The sequence below is a fragment of the Loxodonta africana genome, chromosome 4, assembly GCF_030014295.1.
Source record: "Loxodonta africana isolate mLoxAfr1 chromosome 4, mLoxAfr1.hap2, whole genome shotgun sequence".
Lineage (NCBI taxonomy): Eukaryota > Metazoa > Chordata > Mammalia > Proboscidea > Elephantidae > Loxodonta > Loxodonta africana.
Genome location: NC_087345.1, coordinates 9,137,238 through 9,155,284, shown reverse-complemented (window position 1 = coordinate 9,155,284; position 18,047 = coordinate 9,137,238). Strand labels below are relative to the sequence as shown.

The 18,047-nt window shown below is 47.7% G+C and overlaps 1 protein-coding gene across 1 annotated transcript in view; it reads right to left on the bottom strand.

The window, feature by feature from the left end:
• Positions 1-18,047, bottom strand: part of EFCAB6 (EF-hand calcium binding domain 6) — a 338,133-nt gene that overhangs the window by 104,567 nt on the left and 215,519 nt on the right. Inside the window, exon 21 of the mRNA XM_003419798.3 lies at positions 2,702-2,890. Coding sequence (XP_003419846.2) covers positions 2,702-2,890 — 189 coding nt within the window. The remainder of the gene's footprint in view (positions 1-2,701; positions 2,891-18,047) is intronic.

Below are 18,047 nucleotides of genomic sequence, written 5' to 3'. Positions count from 1 at the left end.
ACAGAGGAGAACTACCCCATAGGGTTTCTTTACGGGAGCAGATGGCCAGGTCTTTTCTCCAGTAGAGCCCCCAGGTGGGTTCGAACCACTCACCTTTTGGTTAGCCATTGTGCCACCAGGGCTCCTTAAAATGTATTTGGGGTACTCCAAACAAAATAAACTTCCTTAGAGGCAAATATAAAACGGTAGTCACTTTAATCTCCAGTCTTACCAGTGTCTTGGTATAAACGAGGAGATAAAAAACCATGCGAACATGTCGTATCTGGAAGACCCACTGACACCCATAATTTAAAAGTGGCCATCCTGCAGGCAAAGTGACTCGATGGTTTTACCAGCCGACGGCTTTGAATAAGCATCGGTGGGTGCTGCATTTTCATGAAATCAGGCTGGTCTTCTGCGGTCTGTGAGGGGGATGTGGCCAAGGGGATCGGGAGAGTACGGATTAGCTACCTGGGCTGGTGATCTGAGGCACACGGGGTTCTTCCAGGCACAGACCAACGCTCACACGACAAATGGGAACAGAGGAGGAGGCGAAGGTGACGTAAGGGAGTCAAGGATGGGAGCTGTCTCTCCGGGAGCCTCTCCGGGATCCCTGTTGCTCAGAGTGGCAGGAGAGAGTGAGGGGAAGACACGGCTGGGTAATGGGCCGACCCCGTCTGGTAAGGGTGGATTCCACTTTCTCATTAGGTTTACGGCACATGTGATTTACACAGGCTTGCGTATATCTTTACTTTCAGCTTTACAAATGCAATCCTCTGCCGTCAGGCTTTGTAATGTGATGGTTTCAGGCAGGTTCAGGGGGTACTTCAGCTGCTTTCTCTAAAATCCCATTTAGCCACTAAGTTCCATCTCGGTGTCCTTGGAGATCTCATTTCCTCTGGGGAGTCATTCATTCACTGACTCATTCATCCATGCATTCATTCATCTAGGTGCCAGTCCAGGTGATGGAGACAGAGAGCTGGGCCTGCAGGTGGATAGGTGTCTGCAGCCTGGAGTGAGGCCAGGGCCCTCAGGTGATGGGAGCTGGACTGCAGGTGACGCTGAGGACTGAGCTTGATGGTTCTTTGATGCTCAAGAAAATCTGTCCCATTGCTTAGTGGTCACATCATATGCAGATTTTTTTTCCTATGCTGTACATTTTTTAAAAAGTTATGACATTAATATCTATTGCCAACTTTGAAAATAATCACACACAGTCCACCTTCCAAAGACAAGCCATTACCTTTTGCACGGCATCTTCCAGTCCTTGTGTTCCTGTCTATGCATGTGACATAGTTCCAAGTGTGGAACACAGACCAGTCAGATCCTCCCCTCCAGTTAACCTTTTATTACAGACATTGTCCAAGTTTTCCACAGTCTTCAGGATAATAATGTTAATTAAAAAAAAACAAAAACAAAACCCATTGTTGTCGAGTCATAGCGACCCTAGAGGACCGAGCAGAACTGTCCCATAGACTTCCCAAGGACTGCCCGGTGGGTTCAAACTGCCATCCTTCTGGTTAGCAGCCACAGATAGCACTTAACCACTATACCACCAGGGTTTCCATAATGTTAAAAGGTATATCACATCTCATATTCTTTTGGACCACACTTTTCTAAACCAGTGCACCAATGTGGGATTAGAAGGTGTTCCTTTTGTCGTCGTTGAAAGCCCACTGAAAATCATACCTTCCAGGTGCTAAGCTCTGGCCTCTTCTGAATTGTTTCTTGGGGATAAGTCCCCGAAGTAGAAGCACCGAGGTAAAGATTATGTCTGCTCATTCATTCAGTCATTTAGCAAATATCTACTGGGTATTGCTAACTGAAAGGTCAGTGGTTCGAACCTACCAGCCCTCTGCCAGAGAAAGATGTGGCAGTCTGCTTCCGTAAAGATTTACAGCCTTGGAAGCCCTATGGGGGCAGTTCTACCCTGTTCAATAGGGTCACTATGAGTCGAAATCGACTTGACAGCAACTGGTTTGGTTTGGTTATTAGGCATCAGGCACTGCCCTGGTAGTAGGGCCTCAGTGGTAGAGAAGACAGACCTGTCTCATGGAGCTTGCATCCTAGTTGCATTCCAGGGGAGGGATCAGACAATATGCAGTAACCAAAGAAAAAGAAACAAAACATGAGAGAATGAGGACATGAGTGTGGCTGGCTTTCTAACTACTTTACCTTTCTTGGGGCTTAGTGCAAATCTCTAGATTCTACGGCAGGAAAGGGGTATCACAGGCTCACGGTAGCTTTGCCAGCACTGGGAGGCACCACTTTAAAACAACTTGTGCCATAGAACAGATTATGGTCCACTACCACCTGTCCGTTTGTGTACTGTGGTGGCTTAGGTGTTGCTGTGATGCTGGAAGCTATGCCACCAGTATGTCAAATACTGTCAGGGCCACCCATGGTAGACAGGTTTCAGTGGAGCTTCCAGACTAAGACAGACTAGGAAGAAAGGCCTTGCAATCTGCTTCCAAAAATAAGCCAATGGAAAACCTATGGATCACAACAGAACATGGTATGATATAGTGCTGCAAGATGAGCCCCCCTAGGTTGGAAAAAAAAAAGGCACTCAAAATACACAGTGGCCACAACAATGGACTCGAGCATACCAGTGATCATGTGGATGGTGCAGGACCAGGCAGTGTTGTGTTCTATTGTACCTAGGGTGGCCATGAGCCAGTGTCAACTCGACAGCAGCTAACAATAATAATTACAAACTCACCTGATGGCCCTCTCTGTGTTTTGCTGCAGCTCTTTGATCTCTTCTTGTACCTGCTGCGGCTTAGTGAAATGACCCATGAAGTTGAAATAATCCTCTGCGTAGGGCCGGTGCATGGCTGGCGAATAGTTAATACCCAATTTCTGTAAAAATTCTTGGTAGGTGATGTGCCCTCTTCCCTCGGTGTCGTACCTTTAAAAACAAAAAGGGCTCCCATCAGCGGCCAGCAGGGGGTGTTGGTGCTGGGGCTTTTGACACTTCCTGCACCCCTTGGAGCCCCGAGTGGCACAGTGGTTAAGAGCTCGGCTGCTAACCAAAAGGTTGGCAGTTCGAATCCACCAGCCGCTAAGGTCTCTATGAGTAGGAACCAACTTGACGGCAGAGGGTTTGGTTCTTTTTTTTTTTTTTTGGTTTTGCCTGACTTGTGAAGAGCTCACTCTAGCACTTCCCCACCTAAAGCGCGCTCTGTGGGCCAGCCTCACCTGGGAGAGCATGGAATGCAGATTCTCAGGCCTGACCCCAGACCTGGTCAGAGGCTGCATTTTACGAAGACCTGCACCCAGGTGGGAAACCCTGGTGGTGTAGTGGTTAAGAGCTATGCCTGCTAACCAAAACATCGGCAGTTCGAATCCACCAGGTGCTCCTTAGAAACCCTATAACCCAGTGCTGTCAAATCGATTCCGACTCATAGCGACCCTAAATCCTATAGGGCAGTTCTATTCTGTCCTATAGGGTCACCATGAGTCAGAATTGACTCAATGGCAACCGATTTGGTTTTTGGTTTGCACCCAGGTGACTCAGAGCCACATTCGAGGTGGAAAAACACGGCTCTAACCAACAGAATGACCCCTTTGTATGGGGCCTCCCCAAGACAGAGCGGCCGGATCCATTCACCTGGCTCTGTGCTGGAAACGGAGTCGTGACTGTAGAAAACGAAAACCAACCATCCGTTCACTCCATGGTTTTCATTGGGCACCCCAATGTACAAGCAGCTACGCTAAGGTTTAGAGGAAAACCCTTCCCAAAGTATATTTAGTCTGAACGCTCGAATAAGTGAACGCCGCTGGATTCCATGATGGTAAAATTCCCCGTTTTCTCTTTGAAGAGATGCCAATTACACACGTTGAACAAGGGAGGCTAGTGAGGAAAACAAGCTAAGAATTCTGCTCTGTGCCTTCTATGTCAGTTCCATTATTGAGATTTGTCTGAATTATAATTCATTAAAAAAAGGCATAATGGAGGGTTTTTATCTTCCAACATTGTTCAACTAGAATAGAATGACTTCAGTAAAATTCTTAAGCCAAATTGCCAATTTATTTTGAAGAAAAAAAAAATGTACTTTTACAGACAGATCCTGGTCCTGATCTAATCGATGAAAACGGCGTTTGCAGATGGCATTTTTCCCCAGATGAACTCAGAGCTACCAGAAAACGAGACTATTTTTAAACAATTCTGCAAGTGTGATTCTTCTGCCCTGATGTTGTTTGGGGATTTGCCGGGCTGCTCAAAAGAGCAAACGGGTTCCGTTGTGACACGAGCTCTCCTCTGATGCTTCGCTGGGGAGACCCTTAGGGGCGCTCAGATCCCCACGGCCGCCTGGACACACTGAGCCCTTTGCGACCATTTCAAGAGAATAGCAGCGAAGGCAGCATATTGTCTTCAAGAGCTGGGGTGTCGGGGAGGAGAGGAGGACAGGAGGATGGGAGTGCTAGGGTCTGCAGCAGAGAGGAAGGCGGGAGGATGGGAGTGCTAGGGTCTGCAGAGGGGAGGAGGGCGGGAGGATGGGAGTGCTAGGGTCTGCAGAGGGGAGGAGGGCGGGAGGATGGGAGTGCTAGGGTCTGCAGAGGAGGGCGTGAGGATGGGAGTGCTAGAGTCTGCAGAGGGGAGGAGGACGGGAGGATGGGAGTGCTAGGGTCTGCAGAGGAGAGGAGGGCGGGAGGATGGGAGTGCTAGGGTCTGCAGAGGGGAGGAGGACGGGAGGATGGGAGTGCTAGGGACTGCAGAGGAGAGGAGGGCGGGAGGATGGGAGTGCTAGGGTCTGCAGAGGGGAGGAGGACGGGAGGATGGGAGTGCTAGGGTCTGCAGAGGGGAGGAGGACGGGAGGATGGGAGTGCTAGGGTCTGCAGAGGGGAGGAGGGCGGGAGGATGGGAGTGCTAGGGTCTGCAGGGGGTTCTGGCTGTTCTGCCACCACTCATCCTTCCCAAGGCACGTGGGCCTCTACCCCAGGAGCCTGCGGGAGCCCAGAGGCCTCTCCTTTCCCACCCGCCACTGCTCCTTTTCCTTATGGGCCACCCTGCTGGCTTCCTCCCGCCTGGTTGAGCATCTAGGCCTGTTTTGAACACTGGAAAAAAAAACACCCAGGTGCTGTAGAGTCAAGTCCAACTCCTGGCAGCTCCACGTGTATCCCTGTGGAATTGTGCTCCATGGGGCTTTCAATGGCTGATTTTTCGGATGTAGATTGCCAGGCCTTTCTTCCAAGGCACCTATGGGTGGACTTGAACTGCCAGCCTTTCAGTTAGCAGCTGAGTGTGTTAACCGTTTGCACCATCCAGGGACTTTTAACATGGGCGCCATCACAAAAGGTAAGGACGTTCCTCTCTGGCGATTTCTTCCCCTATATTGAGAGGCAGTATCGCAGAGTGAACCCTGGAAAACACCAGCTCAGTGGTGTGGGGAGCGTGGGAAGGTACTGCCCACTGGGGGCTCGGCATCCTTCTCTCTTCAGACTGCGGTGAGGACCAAAGGGATTCACAGGCGGCAGGTCTCAGCACAGCACCCTGCACTGCTGCTGTAGCTACTCGCACTTACCAAACCCCATAAGACCTTTTCAAACCAAAAAAAAAGCCGAACCCATTGCCGTTGAGTTGATTCTGACTCCCACGGGGCCTATAGGATGGAACAGAACTGCCACATAGGGTTTCCAAGGAGCAGCTGGTGGATTCGAATTGCCAACTTCTTGGTCAGCAGCCAAGCTCTTAAGACTTCGCCACCAGGACTCCTAAATCTTTCCAGGTATCTGTGATGAGTACCCAAAAAATTGTTGTTGTTATTGTTGTTAGGCGCCACAGAGTCCATTCCAACTCGCAGCCGCCCTGTGTATTATGGAACAAAACACTGCCCGGTCCTGCGCCATGTTCACAATCCTTGCTATGCTTGGGCCCATTGTTGCAGCCACTGTGTCACTCCATTTCGTTGAGGGTCTTCCTCTTTTTCACTCACTTACTTTACCAAGCATGATGTCTTTCTCCAGGGACTGATCTCTCCTGACAACATTTTCAGAGTATGTGAGACGAAGTCTCGCCATCATCGCTTCTAAGGAGCTTTCTGGCTGTACTTCTTGCCAGACAGATTTGTTCGTTCTTTTGGTAGTCCATGCTATATTCAATATTCTTTGCCACGCCATAATTCAATTCTTTTTTGGTTTTCCTTATTCATTGTCCAGCTTCCACATGCATATGAGGCAACTGAAAACACCGTGGCTCGGGTCAGGTGCAGCTTAGTCTCTAAAGTGACATCTATGCTTTTAACACTCTAAAGAGGTCTTTTGCAGCAGATTTGCCCAATGCAATGCATCGTTTGATTTCTTAACTGCTGTTTACAGCGGTATTGATTGTTGATCCAAGTAAAATGAAATCCTTGACAACTTCAATCTGTGCTCCGTTTATCATGATGTGGCTTATTGGTCCAGTTGTGAGGATTTTTGTTTTCTTTATGTTGAGGTGTAATCCATACTGAAGGCTGTGGTCTTTGATCTTCATCAGTAACTGCTTCAAGCCCTCTTCACTTTCAGCAAACAAGGTTGTGTCATCTGCGTATCGCAGGTTTTTGAGTCTTCCCTCCAATCCTGATGCCCGTTCTTCTTTGTACAGTCCAGTTGCTAAGATTACTTGCTCAGCATACAGATTGAGTAAGCATGGTGAAAGGACCCTGATGCACACCTTTCCTGATTTTAAACCATGCAGCATCCCCTTGTTTTGCTTGAACAACCGCCTCTTGGTCTAAGTACAGGTTCTGTATGGGCACAATTAAGTGTTCCGGAATTCCCATTCTTTGAAATGCTATCCATAATTTATTATGATCCACACAGTCGAACGCCTTTGCATGGCCAATAAAAAAAAGATGCAACTCTAGTCACGATACCCCTGGATATAGCTCCCCACTGGCTCTCCATTCTCAGAAGAGGGTTCCTCAAGCCCGGCCCCTGGACCATCCACTGACAAACAAGCCCTGGGTAGCAGTGTACCGCTTTAGGAAACCTCTTTCTTCTCCAAAGCTGAAAATAATTCCACTTCCCTGAGGATTCCTCTAGGGCACGGTGAGGATGACGGGCTAACGTAGGTAGGGACTAAGAACAGGGCCTGGTACACAGTAAGAGCATCCGAGTGTTCGCTGCTGCTATTTGCACCCAGAGGCTCCACCCCATCCTAGCTTGTGCTCCAGCTCTTTAGCCCAAGTCTTAGCTCCCTTACTAGACGGCAGGTTTCTCGAAGAGACAAAAAAAAAAAAAGCCAGTTGCCTTGGAGTCCGCGCTGACTCCTGGCGACCCCGTGTGTATCAGAGTAGAACTGTGCTCCATGACGTTTTCAGCGGCTAATTTTCTTGGAAGTAGATCACCAGTCCTTTCTTCTGAGGTGCCTCTTAGTGAATTCGAACTTCCAGCCTTTTAGTTCGTAGCTGAGCGCTTAAACATCTGCACCACCCAGAGACACCACGCCTTATTCATCTTTACGATCCACCTCCCTGTGCCCAGCCACGTGCCTTGCCTTGCCCACCCACATCTGCTGAGCTAACAAATGTGAAGTGAGTCTATCTCGAAGGAAGCACTGCCATCCCGGTGATATGCTCGAGAGACTCCCAAAGGCAAACTCTAAATCACGACACTTGAACCGAATGAAAACACACTTCTTAATTACTTCATTAATAAAGATCATAAACATTCTCTGCTCAGCACAAAGGAACAGAGGACCAGATTGCGCAATCGCAACTAAAATATTGTTCTGAATGTGACTAATAAAGAGAGTTAACTCGGCTTACATAACCTCACTCTTCATTATATAATCCTTTGTGTAACATGAAAAAAAAAAAAAAACCAACTTGCCCATAAAGGTTGAATTTTAAAATGGTTCAGCAACAGATGTGCCAGGAAAACGCACACATAAACAGAGGACCCATAAAAACCTGCGTTTGCATATAGCAACGGTCGGTAATTTATGGGATAATCGGATGACTGCCCATTGGCTGAGCACACAGCAACTCAGCGGTTCACATGCCTGGGCTGTGTCAGGCCCAATGCTTTGCTTTGCTGAGAGTCTTTGCTCTCACACTCAGGGTAGGTACTTGATTCTTATATAAATGTCACAAGTGTCTTCTAAAGCCACAGGCCCCAGAGTTCAAGGGCACAGGTGAAACCGGAGGGGCAGCCGACGTGGACGTGGTGCCCTCTGCAGCCTGGGACAGACAGAATTCTCTCAGGTGGCATCTGGGAGGGTGGTCTGATGGTTTGAGTGGCTGCTCTTCAGAATGGCAAGTGTCCAGCTACCTGAGTTGGCCAAGCCCAGCGGGCACATTCTGAAGGTTCTCATGGAATCACAGATGATTAGATACTAACTGCTCCAAGTCCCCACCCAGAGCCGGCTACTCTCCTGGATGGTCCCCAGCAAGAGGTGGTCTAGCCTTGGATGAAACCATGCCAGGCACTGGGGACGCACTGCTGGAGAAAGGGCCCACTGTGGTTCTAGAAAACTTTAATCACTGTGAAGGTCTGTGTGCTGAACGAAAAACCTACCTAGCTAGCACATCTCTAAGTGCGACCCTCCCTCATATACGGCTCTTCTAAAACTTGCGTCTTTTCTAAACTAGGGATCCTGCTCAACTTTTCAAGTCCTTTTGCACCCTTGGGAACCCAGGTGGCGTACTGGTTAAGAGTTCAGCTGCTAACCAAAAGGTTGGCAATTCGAATCCACCAGGTGCTCCTTGGAAATCCTGTGGGGCAGTTCTACTCTGTCTTATAGGGTTGCTATGAGTCGGAATCAACTCAACGGCAATGGGATTTTTATGTGGCACCCTAAGGCTCTCCTGTCCAGGGGTTCCACCAGCATGGCAGCGGTAGTTTCTCCCTGGGCACTGCCTCTGTTGGGCCAAGTAACAGAGATAGCAACAGACATAACTGCTAGCTCACGTTCCCCCCTTAGTCACCATCCAGTGACCCCACGTGTATCAGAGTAGAGCGGTGCGCCACAGGGTTTTCAGTGGCTGACCTTTCATAAGGAGATCACCAGGCCTTTCTTTTGAGGTTCCTCTGGGTGGCCTTGAACCTCCAACCTTTCCATCAGCAGCTGAGCACGTTAACCATTCATACCACCTAGGGACTCTGCCAGCTCACCTAGTTCCCTGTTAAAACCTTCAGTTTTTTTCACATAAGCCGATTCCTATGACACAGGTACTTTGTTCAGAGGCTTCTCTTTTCACACTTGATTACAGACATACATCTTACCTGCTACAGCGAGAACTGGGCATAAATTGGGTATCGCTTACCTCCAAAACCTTCCATCAAATCGACTTTAGTAGCCAGCTTACACAGTTAACATCTAGGCTGATTCGTCTGCGACCGCCGCTTTTCTACTTTCGTCTGCCCTGCGTTTTTATCACACCTTTCCCATTTCACAGTTTTTCAGCTACCTTTGTTTTAGGTCCACTGCGTTTTTTGCCACAAACTGAGAGGCAGAGAATTTGACATTTTGTATATTCTAGAGAGGGTGTGTCATTTAGACATGAGATGGAAACAGCTGAGTTCAGTCTGCGAAAGGAGGTTCCACAAGGTTCTCAGAACGCCAAGTGTCTGCCTGAGGGTGCAGCAGCACTGCCAGGTGCCTGGAGAGGCAGTTCAGCTCCAGTCTCCTAGGCCGTCTCTCTCCTCTCCAGCTCCCGGGACTCCCCGCTCCCCAGCAATCTGGGTCTCTGCTGCTCCCTGATGTGGCCCCCACTGCACCCAGCTTCTTCTCTCCCCTAAACTGCTTGGAGTCCCTGGGGGTGCAAATGTTTAATGATCTCGGCTGCTAACCGAAAGGCTGGCGGTTCAAGTCCACCCAGAGGTGCCTCAAAAGAAAGGCCTGGAGATCTGAAAAATCAGCCACTGAAAACGCTATGGGTCACAGCTCTTCTCTGACACACATGTGGTCACCTTGAGTTGGGGTTGGCTCAACAGAACTTGGTACTGGTACCGTTAATGACGGCTTATTAAGACTCAACGCGGGCGTCCCATCTCCCGGGTCCTCACGTGAACTCCCGCATGGCTCCCACCGCCCTGGCTACCCTGACTGTCCTCTCTCTCGGCTCGCTGCTGCTGTCACTGTGTGAGCATCTGCCTCCCCCGCGGGCTGTGAGCAACCTGCAGGCAGGGCTCGTCTTTCCTCTTCTGGAAGCACAGAATCTAACACAGGCCTGGCACATAGGATGTCTCAAACTGATCGCTGCCTATTGATGGACAGAGTGAATAAACGAATGAACGCACACCCACCTTCGCATTTCTCCTCAGCCTTCTCTCCCAGCCAAGCCCGGCCTACTCTCCCGAACGCTCCTACTTAAAGATTAAATCTGGTTTCTGCTCGCAGGTTTCCTTCCACAAGCCTCCTTCAGGCTTTTCACAACGTTTTGTTCTTTCAATCCCCCAGAGCCAGCTGTGGCCCGCCTGCTCACAGTCCTCCCACAGCTCTCTCCCCTGCCCGGCCCTGGTGCAGTCAGCAGGGCCACAGACCTGTCCTGGGCAGGGGCTGTGAGCCGAAGTGGGTCACTTGTGGCTGAAGTCCTGGAAGCCCATGCGAGACCCTCCAGCTCCACAGTCCCTGCCTTGCTGACCTGTAAGAACCCTACTGAGATGATGAAGCCACAAGCTGAAAGCCGGCCCCAACCCTGAGTCACGAGAACCAGAAGAGCCGCTAGACCCACCGCTGACTTTGGGCGAATGCGAAACCACTCCCTGATGTGTACGCCTCTGAGTTAACTTGTTAACTTGGTTCCACAGCATCAGCTAGAGCTTCCAGACTAATAAAGCCAAAAATCAACCCTGCTGCCACTGAGCTGGCTCATGGTGACCTTTTGTGTGCAGAATAGAACTGCCACACAGGGTTATCATGGCTGTGACCTATCAGAAGCAGATTGCCAGGCCTGTCTTCCGAGGTGCCTCTGGGTGGCTTCAAACCACCAACCTTTCAGTCAGCAGTCAAGTGCTTAACCATTTGCAGCACGCAGGGAGTCTTGAATAAAATAGGGTGCTTTCTAGGTGCCTAACAAATGTTGAAAGAATAATATTGGAAGCCTTTTTCTTGTCTGTATTGTGTCACCACTTGTGTGTCAGCTTGTCTTACTGTGGTGGCTTGAGTGTTGCTGTGATGCTGGAAGCTATGCTTCTGGTATTTCACATACCAACAGGGTCACCTTTGATGGAGAGGTTTCAGCTGACCTTCCAGACTAAGACAGACTAGGAAGAAGGACCCAGCAGTCTACTTCTGAATAAACCATTAGCCAGTGAAAGCCTTATGAATAGCAGCGGAACACTGTCTGATATAGTGCTGGAAGATGAGCCCCCCAGGCTGGAAGGCACTCAAAAGATGACTGGGAAAGAGCTGCCTCCTCAAAGTAGAGTTAGCCTTAATGACGTGGACAGAGGCTTTTGGGGCCTTCATCTGCTGATGTGGCACGACTCAAAATGAGAAGAAACAGCTGCAAACATCCACTAATGATCAGAACGTGGTATGTACACGGTACGCATCTAGGAAAATTGGAAATCATCAAAAATGAAATGGAACGCATAAACATTGATATCCTAGGCGTCAGTGAGCTGAAATGGACTGGTATTGGCATTTTGAATCGGAAAATCATATGGTCTACTATGCCAGAAATGTCAAATTGAAGAGGAATGGCATCACATTCATTGTGAAAAAGAATATTCAAGATCTGTCCTGAAGTAGGATAATATTCATACATCTAAAAGGACGACCAGTTAATACAACTATTATTTAAATTTACACACCAATCACTAATGCCAAGGATGAAGAAATTGAAGATTTTTTACCAAATTCTGTACTCTGAAATTGATCAAACAGGCAATCAAGATGCATTGATAATTACTGGTCATTGGAATGCAAAAGTTGGAAACAAAGAAGAAGGATCGGTAGTTGGAAAATACGGTCTTGGTGATAAATGATGTTGGAGGTCGCATGATAGAATTTTGCGAGATCAATAACTTATTCATTGGAAATATTCATTTTTCAACAACATAAATGGTGACTATACATGTGGAATTCGCCAGATGTAACACACAGGAATCAAATTGACTACATCTGTGGAAAGATGATAGAGAAGCTCAATATCATCAGTCAGAACATTGCCAGGGGCCCACTGTGGAACAGACCATCGACTGCTCACATGCAAGTCCACGCTCAAGCTGAAGAAAGTTAGAGCAAGTCCATGAGAGCCAAAGTGCGACCTTGAGTACATCCCACCTGGATTCAGAGACCGTCTCCAGAAGATTGGACGCATTGAACACTGATGACCAAAGGCTAGACGAGCTGTGGGATGACATCAAGGACATCATAATGAAGGAAGCAAAAAGTCATTAAAAAGACAGGAAAGAAAGAAAAGACCAAAATGGATGTCAGAAGAGACTCTGAAACGTGCTCTTGAACGTAGAGTAGCTAAAGTGAAATGAAGAAATGATGAAGTTAAAGGACCGAACGGAAGATTTCAAAGGGTGACTCGAGAAGACAAAGTAAAATGTTATAATGAAATGTGCAAAGACCTGGAATTACAAAACCAAAAGAGAAGAACATGCTCAGCATTTCTCAGGCTGAAAGAACTGAAGAAAAAACTCAAGCCTGGAGTTGCGATAGTGACGGATTCTATGTGTAAGCTACTGACCAATGCAGGAAGCACCAAAAGAAAATGGAAGGAATACACCGAGTTACTGTACCAAAAGGAATTGGTTGACATTCAACCATTTCAGGAATTAGCATATGATTAAGAACCGATGGTACTGAAGGAAGACATATAAGCTGCACTGAGGGCATTGGCAAAAAAACAAGGCTGTAGGAATTGACTGAATATTACTCGAGATGTTTCAACAAACAGATGAAGTGCTGGAAGTGCTCACTTGTCTATGGCAAGAAATCTGAAAGACAGCTATCTGGCCAACAGACTGGAAGAGATCCATATTTGTGCTCATTCCAAAGAAAGGTGATCCAACAGAATACAAAAATTATCAAACAATATCATATACAGGTAAAAAAATTGAAGATAATTCAAAAACAGTTGCAGCACTACGTTGATGGGAACTAACAGAAATCCAAGCCAGATTCAGAAGAGGACAGGGAACAAGGAATATCATTGCTGATGTCAGAAAGATCCTGTCTGAAGGCAGAGAATACCAGAAAGATGTTCACCTGTGTTTTAGTGACTATGCAAAGGCATTCAATTGTATAGGTCATAACAAATTATGGATAACGCTGCAAAGAACAGAAATTCCAGAACACTTAATTGTGCTCATGAGGAACCTGTACATAGACCAAGAGGCATTCACTTCAACAGAACAAGGGGCTACTGTGTGGTATAAAATCAGGAAAGGTGTGTGTCACAGTTGTATCCTTTCACCATACTTATTCAATCTGTATCCTGAACAAATGATCAGAGAACCTGGATTATATGAAGAAGAATGCAGCATCAGGATTGGTGGAAGGCTCGTTAACAACCTGCAATATACAGATGACACAACCTTGCTTTCAGAAAATGAAGAAGACTTGAAGCAGTTATTGATGAAGATCAAAGGCTAAAGCCTTCAGTGTGGACTGCACCTCAACATAAAAAAACTAAAAAAATGCTCACAACTGGACCAATGAGCAACATCATGATAAAGAGAGAAAAGATTGAAGTTGTCAAGCCTTTCATTTTACCTGGATCCACAATCAACACCCATGGAAGCAGCAGTCAAGAAATGAAACAATGTATTGCACTAGGCAGTTCTGCTGCAAAAGACCTCTTGAAAGTGTTGAAAAGCAAAGATGTCACCTTGAAGACTAAGGTACACCTGACCCAAGCCATGGTATTTTCAATTGCCTCATATGTACACGAAAGATGGACAAAGAGAATAAGGAAGACAGAAGAAGAATTGATGCCTTTGAATTATGGTGTTGGTGAAGAATATTGAATATACCATGAACTGCCAAAAAAACGAACAAATCTGTCTTGGAAGAAATACAGCCAGAACGCTCCTCAGAAGCAAGAATGGTGACACTTTGTCTCATGTACTTTGGACATGTTATCAGAAGGGACCATTCCCTGGAGAAGGACATCATGCTTGGTAAAGTAGAGAGTCATCAAAAAAAGACGACCCTCAAGGAGATGGATTGACATAGTGGCTGCAACAATGGGCTCAAACACGGCAACGATTGTGAGGATGGCACAGGACCAGGCAATGTTTCGTTCTGTTGTACATAAGGCCGCTGTGAGTTGGAACTGAGTCAATGGCACCTAACAACAACATGGTATCATTTTATTTTCAAAAGAGCAGGATGTTATTTTCCTACTTGCTTTGCCTCTTCAGCTTCTGGGAGGGTCTCACCTGCTCTGACAACTCGTGGGACCTCCAGAACTCTCTGAGCTGACACCGCAAGCCACACTGGTCCCAGGTGCCTCACAGCTCCCCCTGGCCCCTATTCACTGAGAACACCTAGAACTGCACCGTGGTGTAGTGCTTGTCTCACTGCCACATGTTCCAGACCACGCTTCTCGTTGTTATGGCAACTGGAACAGCCTCCTCAGCATGTTGACAACCCAACGCTGGGCCACTGGGCCCCTCCTGCCCATTCTAAGGCCCCCCATTGCAGTGAGAGAGGGATTTCAGAGGGAGTGGACCAGGAGTTTTCAACAGACGCTGAAGGAGTGCAGGAACAAGCCCAGAAGACTGAATGCAGCAAGGATGGGCAGTATGATACTGCAAAAACATGGAGAAAAAGGATGGAAAATGACACCAACACATCACCACTGTTTGTTGCCTCGGCCGAGTGGATTCTGGCTGATTTACTGTTGCTGTCTTTTACTTTACGCTTTTCTGGATCTTCTGAGCCTTCTAAAATGAGTATGCATTAACATAATCAGGAAAAAATTCCAAATCTATGTGATCTTTTTGCTATCATGTTTAGTGAGCACCATGTGCCAGGTACTCTATATGCATTCAATAATTCAGCCCCCATAACCATTCCACCTGACAGACAGCTCAAGCCCGCAGATGGGCAGCACGGGCCTAAGGCCATGCAGCTCAGCCATGGGTGCAGATGACATTCCTGAGAGCAGAGCCCTTGGCTGTGGGCCTCCTCAGGGAGTCCTCCCGATTTCTATGCCTGACTCATCAGACAGAGGGTGAGGAGGACCTTACACAACAGTACCATCCTTCTCAAGCAGCCTCGTCTTCCAGTCTACTGTTGTTGTTAGGTGTCGCCGAATTGGTTCCGACTCACAGCAACCCTACTATGCACAACAGAATAAAACACTGCCCAGTCCTGTGCCATCCTCACAATTGTTGCCATACTTGAATCCATCGTTGCAGCCAGTGCGTCAATCCATCTTCTTGAAGGCCTTCCTCTTTTTCTCTGACCCTCTACTTTACTAACAAGATGCCCTTCTCCAGGAACTGATCCCTCCTGATAACATGTCCAAAGTATGTGAGATGTAGTCTCACCGTCCATGCTTCTAAGGAGCATCCCGGTTGTACTTCTTCTAAGACAGATTTATTTGTTCTTCTGGCAGTCCATGGTATATTCAATATTCTTCTCCAACACCACAATTCAAAGGCGTCAATTCTTCAGTCTTCCTTATTCCTTGTCCAGCTTTCACATGCATATGATGCGACTGAAAATACCATGGCTTGGTCAGGTGCACCTTAGTTTTCAAGGTGACATCTTTGCTTTTCAACACTTTAAAGAGGTCTTTCCCAGCAGATTTCTCCAGTGCAATGCATCTTCCGATTTCTTGACTACTGCTTCCACTTGATTGTGGATCCAAGTAAAACGAAATCCTTGACAACTTCAATCTTTTCTGTTCATCGTGATGTGGCTCATTGGTCCAGTTGTGAGGATTTTTGTTTTCTTTATGTTGACGTGCAATCCATACTGAAGGCTGTGGTCTTTGATCTTCATCAGTAAGTACTTCAAGTCCTCTTCTCTTTCAGCAAGCAAGGTTGTGTCATCTGCATAACGCAGGTTGTTACCGAATCTTCCTCCAATCCTGATGCCCCGTTCTTCTTCATATACTCCGGCTTCTCGGATTATTCACTCAGCATACAGATTGAATAGGTATGGCTACTAGAGGCGATTTTTTGTTTTAATGTCAGCAACATGGTTTTTATTCTAGGGCGTACTTTTTAAAAAAGTATTATTGTGGTAAAATATATATAACAAAAGCTTTGCCAATTCCACATTTTTTACACATACAGTTCGGCTACATCGATTATGCTCATTGTGTTGTACAACCATCGCCACTATCTTTCCCAAATTATCCTACCACCGTCAATGGGAGCCCAGTGCCCCCTAAGCAACAATGCTCCCTCTCCCCCACCCTCCCATCCCTGGTGTCATGGATTGAATCGTGTCCCCCCAGCCCAAAATGTGTCTATTAACTTGGTTAGGCCATGATTTCCAGTATTCTGTGGTTGTCCTCCATTTTGTGGTTGTAATTTTATGTTAAGAGGATTAGGATGGGATCATAACACCCTTACCAGGTCACCTCTCTGATCCAATGTAAAGAGAGTTTCCCTGGGATGCAGCCTGCACCACCTTTTATCTCTCAAGAGATAAAAGGAAAGGAAAGCAAGCAGGGAGTTGGGGACCTCCTACCACCAAGAAAGCAGTGCCAGGAGCAGAGCGCATCCTTTGGACCTGGGGTTCTTGCACAAAGAAGCTCCTAGTCCGAGGGAAGACTGATGAGAAGGCCAACAGAGAGAGAAGGCATTCCCCTGGAGCTGACCCCCTGAATTTGGACTTTTAGCCTACTTTATTGTGAAGAAGTAAATTTCTCTTTGTTAAAGCCATCCACTTGTGGTATTTCTGTTATGGCAGCACTAGACGACTAAGATACTTGGTAACCACTAACAAACTTTAGTCTCTGTATATTTGCTTATTTTATATAAATGGGATCATACAATAGTTGTCTTCTGCTAACTTATTTCACTCTACATGATGTCTTCAAGGTTCATCCATGTTGTATCAGGACTTCATTTCTCTTTACAGCTGAGTCACAGTCCATTGTATGTATGTACCACATAAAGCTAATTTTTACTTCCCACAGCTCTCTCAAACCCATGCCTCTCTCCCAGGGCCCCCAGTGCCTTCTCTTGCTGGGCCTGCTGAGACAGCCCTCAGTCTCTCCATGCCTCTACTCCTGATTCTTCAAGTTCTTCCTCCCTGCTGTGGCCAGAGTGATCTTTCTAGAACACAGGCCTGCCCATGCCTTTTCCCTACCAGCCTTGGTCTTCGGGCTCACATACAGGTCTTCTGTGGCCTTAGGTTCACATACAGCCCTCCGTAGCCCTGTTCCAGCCTCATCCCAGGCTCTTGCCCTGAGTTCTGTTCTCTGACCACCAGGTTTACTCAGAGCCCCAAGGACCACCTCTTTCAGGCTCCCAAGGCTGGATATCTGTGAGGTGGCCCTCACTCAACCCCGCATTCCTTCTCCTGCATTTTCCTCTGCACACCCTCCAAAGAGCTGCTTCCGGGGACTCTCTGTCAGGTGGGGGTGCCCAAGCCAGATCAGAGGGCAGGAAGAGAGCAGAGCCATGCTGTTCCCTGTGGCGACTCAGGGGTGGCAGAGGCTGTCACTTGGGGCCACACAGCAGCTGAGATTCCAGCAGCTTCAGGAACATGGGCCCCAGAGCATTGGGATGCCTGGCCAGGTTAGCTTGTGGGCTCCAACTGGCGGTGGAGGCAACTTCCTGATGTCCCAGGAATGCCCTGTTGTCTCCTTTTTGTTCCTTCAGCCCCTAAGTGGGGAGTAGTTCCCAGCTCTCTGGTGACACCCCTCCTCTTCTGCTCTTCCAGCCTCGGGGGACGGGGTATAGCAGCCTCCAGATCTCTGAGTGACATCAGAGCCCCTTTTTCTGATTCCTTTTCTGACTCGCTGCCCTGCATCACTTTTGGCCATGACATTAGTCATCCCTTCCTCCTGCCCGGGCCTGCCTGGACACTGCCCAGCACAGCCCCGGAGTCTCCTCAGCCTTCACTCCCCACACAGCAGACACTCTTGTGCACTCCCCAGCTTCCTTTCCCTTCCCTCCTGCACACACATCCGCACGGTCTCTCCCAGCCT